This window comes from Cervus canadensis, chromosome 1 (assembly GCF_019320065.1).
Source record: "Cervus canadensis isolate Bull #8, Minnesota chromosome 1, ASM1932006v1, whole genome shotgun sequence".
NCBI classification, from domain to species: domain Eukaryota; kingdom Metazoa; phylum Chordata; class Mammalia; order Artiodactyla; family Cervidae; genus Cervus; species Cervus canadensis.
Genome location: NC_057386.1, coordinates 24,059,564 through 24,069,679, shown reverse-complemented (window position 1 = coordinate 24,069,679; position 10,116 = coordinate 24,059,564). Strand labels below are relative to the sequence as shown.

Below are 10,116 nucleotides of genomic sequence, written 5' to 3'. Positions count from 1 at the left end.
GGGGGCGGCAGTGGAGGAGGCCTGGTCCCTTCTCTGGGCAGCTCATGATATCACTGGCTTTTCCAGCAAGTGGGGTGGGGAGTTACAGGAAATGGCCCGGGGCATCAGATAAGCTGAAGGAAGAGGCTGAGTAGCTGAAAGGACAGAACAGGTGGAGCTTCCCCCAACTACTAAGAGGAGCCAGAGAGAGGACCAAGCCTGCTTGAGGCAGTCTTTGGGCTGAGAGGGGTCCCCTAGGGTCCCAAGATGCTGCTCTGCGTCACCTTGCTTCTCCTCCTGGGGCTGTCTGCATGCACTGTGGCAGGTGACAAGGAACTGGCAGTCGATGCTGAAGTGGGCTCCTGGGTGGCTGTGACCCTGGAGGTAGGTGCCTTTGGGGAGAGCAGGGCATGATAGCAAGAGAGCAGGTTGTACACTGCATGGTAGGGTGTCTGCCTCCCCTCTCTGGGCATGTTCAAGGCTGTCGCCCCTGGCCTGATAGACCTCCAAAGAGATACAAGCATATTTTGTTGTTGTTCAGTCACTCAGTCCTGTCCGACTCTTTACGACCCCATGGGCTGAAGTGTGTCAGGCTTCCCTGTCCTTCACCATCTCCCAGAGCTTGCTCAAACTCATGTCCATTGAGTCAGTGATGCCATCCAACCATCTCATCCTCTGTCATCCCCTTCTCCTCCTGCCTTCAATCTTTCCCAGCATCAGGGTCTTTTCCAGTGAGTCAGTTCTTCACATCAGCTGGTCAAATTATTGGAGCTTCAGCATCAGTCCTTCCAGTGAATATTCAGGACTGATTTCCTTTAGGATTGACTGATTTGATCTCCTTGCTGTCCAAGGGACTCTCAAGAGTCTTCTCCAACACCACAGTTCAAAAGGATCAATTCTTTGGTGCTCAGCCTTCTCTATAGTCCAACTCTAACATCCATACATGTCTACTGGAAAAACCATAGCTTTGACTAGACAGAACTTTGTCAGCAAAATAATCTCTCTGCTTTTTAATATGCTGTCTAAGTTTTTTATAGCTTTTCTTCCAAGAAGCAAGCATCTTTTAATTTCATGGCTGTGGTCACCATCTGCAGCGATTTTGGAGCCCAAGAAAATAAAGTCTGCCACTGTTTCCATTGTTTCCCCATCTATTTGCCATGAAGGGATGGGACCCGATGCCATGATCTTTGTTTTTTGAATGTTGAGTTTTAAGCCAGCTTTTTCATTCTACTCTTTCACCTTCATCAAGAGGCTCTTCAGTCCCTCTTCACTTTCTGCCATAAGGGTGGTGTTATCCACATGTCTGAGGTTATTGATATTTCTCCCTGCAATCTTGATTCCAGCTTGTGCTTCATCCAGTCCAGCATTTCCCATGATGTACTCTGCATATAAGTTAAATAAGCAGGGTGACAATATGCAGCCTTGGCATACTCCTTTCCCAATTTGGAACCAGTCCGTTGTTCCATATCTGGTTCTGTTGCTTCTTGACCTGCATACAGGTTTCTCAGGAGGCAGATAAGGTGGTCTGTTTCCCCAATCTCTTTAAGAATTTTCCAGTTTGTTGTGATCCACACAAAGGCTTTAGCGTAGTCAATGAAGCAGAAGTAGATGCTTTTCTGGAATTCTCTTGCTTTTTCTATGATCCAATGGATGTTGGCAATTTGATCTGATTCCTCTGCCTCTTCTAAATCCAGCTTAAACATCTGGAAGTTCTCGGTTCACGTACTGTTGAAGCAGAGCTTGGAGAATTTTGAGAATTACTTTGCAAGCATATGATATGAGTGTAATTGTGCGGTAATTTGAACATTCTTTGGAATTGCCTTTCTTGGGGTTGGAACAAAAACTTTTTCCATTCCTGTGGCGACTGCTGAATTTTCCAAATTTTCTGACATGTTGAGTGTAGCACTTTCACAGCATCATCTTTTAGGATTTGAAATAGCTCAGCTGGAATTCCATCACCTCCACTAGCTTTGTTCATAGTGATGCTTCCTAAGACCCACTTGACTTCTCATTGCAGGATGTCTGGCTCTAGGTGAGTGATCACACCATCATTGTTACCGGGTCGTTAAGATTTCTTTTGTATAGTTCTTCTGTTTATTCTTACCACCTCTTCCTAATATCTTCTTCTTCTATTAGGTCCATACCTTTATTTTGCCCATCTTTGTGTGAAATGTTCCCTTGGTATCTCTAATTTTCTTGAAGAGATGTCTAGTCTTTCCCATTCTATTGTTTTCCTCTATTTGCACTGATCACTTAAGAAGGCTTTCTTATCTCTCCTTGTTATTCTCTGGTCTCTGCATTCAGATGGATATATCTTTCCTTTTCTCCTTTGTCTTTTGCTTCTCTTCTTTTCTCAGCTATTTGTAAGGCCTCCTCAGACAACTATTTTGCCTCTTTTTTTTGCATTTCTTTTTCTTGGGGATGGTTTTGATCACCGCTCCTATACAGTGTGAACCTCCATCCATAGTTCTTCAGGCACTCAATCAGATCTAATCCCTTGAATCTATTTGTCACTTCACCTGTATAACTGTAAGGGATTTGATTTATGTCATACCTGAATGGCCCAGTGGTGTATGGAATTAACAGTGTGTGTGTGTGTGAACAGTATGTGTGTGTGTATGTGTGTGAACAGTATCTGTGTTCATGCTTCATTTAACAAACTTATTTAACATATACATGTTCCTGACACTGTCCTAAAGGCCTCATAAATATTAACCCCATTTAATCCTCATATCCACCTTGTGGGAAAGGCACCATTTCTATCCCCATATCACAGATAGGGAAACTGAAGCGTAGAAAGGTCAGGCCGCTCGTCCAATATTACACAGCTTCAAAAGCACAGCTGTACACCTTGCCCAATGTCTTATTCTGTATATCTGTGTCTCGGAGGACATTGTCCAGCACGTCCTTTCAAGGGGGTCAACTTGGAGTGGGATCACTGTTTTGTCTCACATGTAGAAACTTATTCCCTGATAAGAAATGGTTTGATTACCAGCCTCTCCTACTAAGCTGACCTGAGTGCTGTCAATGGGAAGAAATCTCACAGCTAGAGACACAGCGTCTGTGCCTCACCCCATCTGATCAGAGAGGCAGAGATCCTGACCTCGGAGGGTCCCATCAGACAGGGGCATGAGGCCAGTGGACTAGAGATACACAGGCAAAGTGCTCAGAGAAAGCATCCAGGAGGGCAGACGGGACAGGGCTGGGCCTGTCCCCTAGTCCGGGGACGGTGAGGACACTGGGGCTGCAGGACGAGCCATCAAGTAACAGCCATGCCTGGTGGCCCTCCTCCTGATGGGCTTCCTTCCTGGTTTGTCTGAACGGGAACTGTGTGCCGTTGAGAAGACAGCAGGCTAAGGAGATGAAGCTTCAAGTCTCAGCTTCTCCACTGACTCTGTGTGACCCGGGGACATCAGTTTCCTCACTTGTAAAATGGGAGGTGGGGGGGGGGAGTGGGGAGATGGCCCCCGAGGTTTTTTTTCCAGCTCTGACATGGAGTCTCTGCCAAACATCAGGGGACATGGCCCAGGCACTGGGAAGCTGTGTAACAGGGACCACTCTACACAGTTACATGGGAAACATCATCGATTTCAACCAGTGCCTCGTGGGACTTTCCACACTGCACCTGCATCTGATACTTCTTGGCTCACTCTCGTTTAACATCCCTCTGCTTCCCAAGACACAGAATTTGGGATATAGGAACCACCTCATCTGAATGAGGAATGATGCCTCTGTTAGGGATGATCTGATTTTCTCCCTTGCTCTCAGGACTCCCGGGCTGCAGCCTGGAGCTGGGGATTTGAGTTAAAGGAGTAAGAAGGGCTTCTGGTCTGGGCAAGAGTCCTTCCTGAGTAAAAGAAGCCTCCTAAAGGGCCCCAGAAACCTGAGGGGTGGGAGAAAAAAAACATTCTGTCCAGCTTGCATTTGAAGACTGCTTTTTACCAAGGCAAAGTGCTTTTCATAAGCTTTTCAGAAATAGGTCCAAATCCCCAAAGACACTTTTCCGGTTCCTGGCCAGGCTAGATGACTCCAGCCTGAGACAGCTGCCCCAGCCACTGATGTCCTGGAGAAGAGACAGACTGAAAGTGACTGAATTAGTCCAAGGCTTAGAAAACAATCCAGTCCTGATCCCAGAAGTTGGGATAAGCTGGGAGAGCCAAGGGGGTTTCCACTGCACCCCAGCCAGGTCCCCGCTTGTCCCTGAAGCTTCAGTGCTGCCCCTGGGGAAACTGGGAATGGACGAGCCGATGACCCAACCCCAGCTGCCAGCCTCCAGGTAGGCAGCTTGTGTTACTCTAGGGCTCTAGTCACCAGTCCCACCCTTCCTGGAAAAGGAGACCCCATCCTCTTCCCTATTCCCAGACTATCAGAGAAAGGGCCATTCGTTCGCCATCCTGCATCCCATACATGCTGAGCTGCTGTGTGTACCAGGCACTATGCCAGGTATTGGGGATACAAAGATGTGAAGATGGTCTAATGACTGTCACCCACTATCACTCTCTCCACTAGCAAGCATCTCTCCATCTCAGCAGAGCCAAGCAGGCCCTTCATCAGAGGCTCCAGTAGAAACCAGGGAAGGAGAGGCCTTTGGCCAAGGTCACAAAGGTTAATGGAGAAATGAGAACTCAAATCTATAGTCCTTGGTCCAGAACTTTCACCCCACCAGCTCAAGGATGAAAATGTCTCTGCCTGAGGGAGTGGCCTCCTCCCCGGGCCACATGCCATGAGAGGCCCAGGTTAAATCCAGGACAATGAGGGGAGTGCCAGAGGAAGAGAGAAGAGCAGGAGTCTAGAGTCAGACTGAGTTTGGATTCTGACTCTGTCACTTCCTGTATGAACTTGGACAAGTCACCTAATCTCCACAAACCTGTGTCCCCATCTGTAAATGGATAATTCACATGGTGGTTGTGAAGCGTAAATGCCTGGAATGTCTGAGCTTTTGAGTTAGAGGACCTGGGTTCCAGTCTGGCTTCATCTCACATCCTGACTGGTAATCACTCTGAGCCTTAGTTTCCATCTGTAAAATGGAGACCCAAATAGTACTTTCTTTATGTGGTTCTGGTAAGGATTGAGTTAATATATGAAAGTGCTTAGGAACACTTTAACGTTAGCCATTTATTACTGCTGTTATTATTATTATTTACAGTATTGTATAAAATGTGAGGAGATCAATGCCAGCACAGAGCATGGGTCATTGAGATTGTTATTGTTCAGACTGTCTTGTTGTCAGCCTCCCCCGAACTCTAAGGAACTCTCTGCTTCTTCAGGAAGATGTCATCCCCAGCATCCTACTTCAGCTCCGGGATGTGAAGAAGGGCAAAGCGAGCCAGTTCTTTGGGCTAATGGGGAAGCAGGTAGGAGGTGAGTGACAGATGTGGGCGGATGCCCAGGGAGGAATGCTTCTGGGTGGGTTTTGACCCCAAACAGAGGCCCTAACTTAAAGCCCAGGACTCAGCATCCCTTACCCCAGTCCAGTAGGGGTCGCTCACGCCGTGGAATGAGATACAGTGTCCATGTCAATTGTTATCCAAATCAGGACATTTCAGAGACTGTTAGTTATGCCAGGCAACAGGTACAAACCACCCCAGCATCTGGGGAGTGCAGCGACCTTACGGGTGGAGACAAATATTTTGCACCCTGCTGGTGCCCCTCCTAGGCTACTGCGGAGGACTATGGAGAGGTGGTGGAACTTGAGATCTGCCTCTGATGTGAGTAAAGCCTAAGACGAAGCTTTCTATGAGATTCTGTTTAGTTCAAGTAGAATTATTAAAATGGATCTATGTTCCCTGAGGGCACTCTCGATGTGAAATCTGTATCCTGGGAGGACAAAGATAAAAAAAACCTGAACAGAGAGCAGTTTTCTTATTGACAACTAAATTTTTAAAAGTGGTTTTGGTGAAGATATGAAAGCACTGGCACTTCCATACACTTTAATACACTGTCCATTTGGAGGACATGTTGGCAATATCCATCAAAGTTGGCAACATGCATACCTTCTGACTGATCCAGGAAATCCATCAAATAGAAATGCCATTGCTACATAAGCCCTGAGGTATTTGTGCCAAGTAGCAAGAATGTGAAAATAACCTAAAAACTATCAATGGGGGGATAATCAAAATATATCAGACATATCCATGGCCTTTTTTTCGCCTGTGCTGAGTCTTGCTGGCAGCACTTGGACTTCGCTAGTTGTAGCATGGGCCTAGTTAGTTACCCTGTATCACGCGGGATCTTAGTTCCCCAACCAGGGATCAACCCTGAGTCCCCTGAATTGGAAGGTGAATTCTTAACCACTGGACTACCAGGGAAGTCTGGCACATCCATGGCCTTTGTGGCCATTGAAATGGATGAGGCAGATCTGTGGAAAGATAGAGAAAGATTTCCAAGATATTGGCTAAGTGGAAAAAGCAAGTTATATAACAATACGTAAGATAAGAGCCTAAATGTTTAAAAAAATCACTGCATACTTACACACACACACACACATATGAAAACATAGGGAGAGTTCCAGAAGGATAAATATCAAACTGTCACCAGTGTTTTACATCTAGGATAGGAAGTGAAGGTGAGGGAGAGCAAAAGTTAAGGGAGACTTTTACTACACTAACCTCTACCTTACCATTTCATAGTGGGCAGTTATTCAGAAACTGCTTTTGTAATTTTAAAAAATATATATAAAAATTAGAGAAAATCTTCCTGGTACATGCACCATGAAATAAAATAGAGAAAATTAACTTGTGACCAAACTTTGGCCTCAGTTTCTTTTACAAAATGAGTTTTGGCCTGGGCCATTTCAGAGGTCTCTTCCAAGTCCAGAAACCCAGGAAGCAGGAGGTGGGGGTATACGGGAAATATTTACTGAACACTGTGCTCACTTGTGACTAAATCTCATAATATAAAAAAAAAAAAAATCTCATGATATCCCCATTATCACCAGCAGGGAAACTAAGGTTCACATAGGCTAAATACTTACCCAAGGATGCCCGACTCACACCAGGCAAAGACTCCACAGTATGCACACTTCTCACTACCCTAAACTGCCTCCTACCCAGAGTGTACCTTGTGGGGCTCAGTCACACCAGGACAACAGGGGGTGACCAGAGCCCCCAGACACCCACCAAAGGCGTGGATCCCAAAGAACCATGACCCGTTTCATCTCACTGGACCCCCAGGGAAGCAGGGCAACCCTCATTTCTTCTCTTTCCCCCAGGAACACCTCCCATCCAGTCAGAGGGAACAGGTAAGTGTTATCCACACCTTCCCCCACGTGCTTCCTGGGGAAGACCAAGTTGTCAGAGAGGTGGGGGAGACGCTCTGGCCAGGGTGGGCATTGTCGAGGGTGGGGCTGGAGTGGTTTGGCTGCATGCTAGGCTTTCTGGCTGTTTCCTTAGAGAGGTGGTCTATGCGTCCCTAGGGAGCAGCTGCAAGGATGAGGAGAAGATGGCGATGAATCCAGTTCTGCCAAAGGTTCAAAATTACCGTGGGTCTAAAGCTGAATTGAAGAAACTCATCAATCCAGAAGGACCTTAAAACTGAAAACCCTAACCCTGTCTAAAATCCTTCAGTGAAAAGGGCAAATCGAAATCAATACAAACCAGCCTTTACCCACCACCCTTCAGTGCTCCCAGGAGCAAGCCATACACACCCTCCCGGCCACCCTCACTGAGGGGACTCCTAGCTCTACTTCTCCTTCCCTGCCCGCCTGCCCTACCCAGAGCCTGTCTTCATGGCCTAGGCATGGCGCCCTACTTGGCACACGGCCCTGCACTGTTCTGCTGGGTCACACGGCTGGTGTCCCCAGAGTAAAAACCACCCCACGGGCAGGTGAAAGTCTGCCATCTCCTCTGTCCCCACAGTTTCTATTAGAGGTGCTCATGAGGTATTTGTGGAAGGAAGGGCAGAAGGGAGGGAAAATGGAAGAGAAAGAGGAAGGAATCAATGAATGAATCAGTGAATGAAGAACCTCAGTTCCTAGAGAAATTACTCTATTCATGAGTCCCCAGTTCTGGCCCTGTCTTTCTTGGTTCCTAAGACAGTCTTCCTCTGCTTCACTTTCTTTTTCTTCTCTGTCTCCTCTCTTCATCACCAGGGTATCAGGGAGAACCAGTGGTCCAGAGGCAAGGAGGAGTAACTACAGAAGGTAGGTGATAGCTTCTCCACCAGCACACACAGGCACATTCTGCTCCCCACTCTCAGGGCCAGCTGAAGCCCCAGAGAATGGTGTGTGGTTCTCCAGACCCTGGAACATTCCCCTTATTCCCTAATTGTTAGAGAGTCTTAAGGTATTTTCTGTCTTCAACAACCTAAATAAAGGCAATATCACTCTGGGAGGGGTTACCAGCTGACGCCTTCTGGCCTGGGCCACAACCACAAAGGCATTCAAAGGGGGTGCTCAATAAACAAACAAGAAGGTAAATGAATCAGTAGATAAGTCACTCAGGCTGGGGAAAGACTCATAGCTCAAGCTAGCAAGCTCAAGAGGAAGGGCAGGGGGTGACATAGCTGATTAAGACACCAAGCTCCAGTCTGCTTCCTTAATCCTGACCTCTCCCCCTAGAGCTGCAGACCTGTGGGCCCCTCTCTAGCTTCCTAGATAGAATACCTGCTCCTTCCAACAGAGGCTCTTAGGAATCAACGTGGGAAAATTCTCTATATTCCCCCAAGAGTTTTTCCTAAGTGTTTGAGCCGTTTCATTTGAAGGGCCATGGAAGTCACCCCAGTGCCAACATGGAAATGCACATCCCTCCATGCAAAGCATTGGCAGGAACCTCAGAAATAATCATTTTTCGGGGATGGAAACAATTTGCCCAAAGCCACACGGTGAACTGATAACAGAGCCAGGACTAAACACAGTCTCCTGCTCCCCAGAGTCCGGGCACTTCATGGGGCCCTCAGAGGGCCAATGGAATTTTAAGTGCTGGATTACCACTCCCTTTCTTTAAAGAGGATTAGGGAGGGTTGGCTCATCCACTCTCTAGAGGCATTTATGATTGAAAAAGGAAGCTCTGCCAGATTAACCTGGAATTTGATTGCCTTAAATAACAATTCAGGAGAAACCTGAATTGGGCAAATGGAGGGCCTTGAGTGGATGACCAGGGAAGGCCTCCAAGAGTGGAGGAGGCAGACAAGGCTCCCCTAACCACTGCTTATGTGCGGCACTCTTCCCAGGCAAAGAGGATGAGAACCGTGGGTCAGAGTGAGAGCCCCCACCCCACGCCTCCCAGAGGACGAAACCCTTCTCCTTACCTGGATGTAGCAGCCAACCAGCCGACAAGGCCAGCCCTCTTCTGCGTGTCTTCTGTGCTCACCAGGTGTCCCTCCCACCACGCTGAACTCACTGGGCCCCTCCCAGGACTCTGGGTCTCAGGCAGCGGTCGTGCATAAATGCACTGTGGTCACCACTGTAAGCTAGCTAATGACCCCACACACGCCCGGACCTCACTGGATGGACCGAGCCTTCCTACCCCCGTTTCTCTAAATCCTGTGCCGATAACACAGCAAGGGTTCAATAAACCAATGAAGAGCGAATGATTTCTTCTCTGGTGCAGGGCAGAGGACAGGGGTGGCCTGGGCTCAACACCCTGCCCAGGGGCCTGGCATGTCAGCAGCCAGGAGACCTCTTCCAGAGTTGTAAAGGGAAATGCTAAATCGCCCTGGTCCCCACCTGAGGTGGGAAAACAGGCTTGGGACACAGGTAGCCCTTGCCTACCCACCATCATAACCTCAAGGACCCAAATTCATGTGTCTTTGGACTTGGAGAATTGGGGCCCAGGTCCTTCATCAATGCTCATCTCATCTCAGTTGAGGTGGCCCCTCAACGGACCACTCTGCTTTGGGGTCAGAGGCAGCTAGTCATTTGAAGAGCTCTAGTGTAAGGAAAAAGGCCACATCTCAGGGAGGTGACGGGGGACCAGTCCTGGCCCAGCTGTGGTCCTGGGAGGTGGTTCACTGTGACAACTCAATGTGAAGAAGCAGAAGAGAGGACTGAATATTTTATTCCCATGTTTGAAGTTGGAGACATTCAAGCTTTGGCTGAAGCCACTGACCATTCAGTAAGTTTCCTCTTTGGCTGGCACTATGCTGGGCCCTCAGGTGGGACTGGGAGCAGGGAGGGAGACTGGAATTTGTCCTTGAAGA

General features: G+C 47.9%; 1 protein-coding gene across 3 annotated transcripts; it reads left to right on the top strand.

The window, feature by feature from the left end:
* Positions 1–246: 246 nt before the first annotated feature.
* On the top strand, positions 247–9,499 carry TAC4 (tachykinin precursor 4). 3 transcript variants are annotated; one of them, XR_006270394.1, is made up of 5 exons: positions 1,954–2,011; positions 5,247–5,340; positions 7,190–7,219; positions 8,069–8,119; positions 9,148–9,499. XR_006270394.1 is itself a non-coding variant. In XM_043473726.1 (3 exons), exons 1-3 carry the CDS (start codon positions 247–249, stop codon positions 9,177–9,179), a joined length of 225 nt encoding a protein of 74 aa, XP_043329661.1. In that variant the 3' UTR covers positions 9,180–9,499. The 3 variants fall into 3 exon arrangements, 1 of the variants encoding a protein (XP_043329661.1); XR_006270401.1 differs by lacking the exon at positions 7,190–7,219; XM_043473726.1 differs by lacking the exons at positions 1,954–2,011; positions 7,190–7,219; positions 8,069–8,119 and adding an exon at positions 247–345.
* The last annotated feature ends 617 nt before the right edge of the window (positions 9,500–10,116 follow it).

Bases quoted from the DNA above. Each gene is read 5' to 3' on its own strand.
- TAC4 (XM_043473726.1), top strand. From the start codon at position 247: ATGCTGCTCTGCGTCACCTTGCTTCTCCTCCTGGGGCTGTCTGCATGC. The intron at 346-5,246 runs GTGGCTGTGACC...CTGCTTCTTCAG, and splicing joins ATGCTGAAGTGGGCTCCTGG to GAAGATGTCATCCCCAGCAT. The intron at 5,341-9,147 runs GTGAGTGACAGA...CACTCTTCCCAG, and splicing joins AATGGGGAAGCAGGTAGGAG to GCAAAGAGGATGAGAACCGT.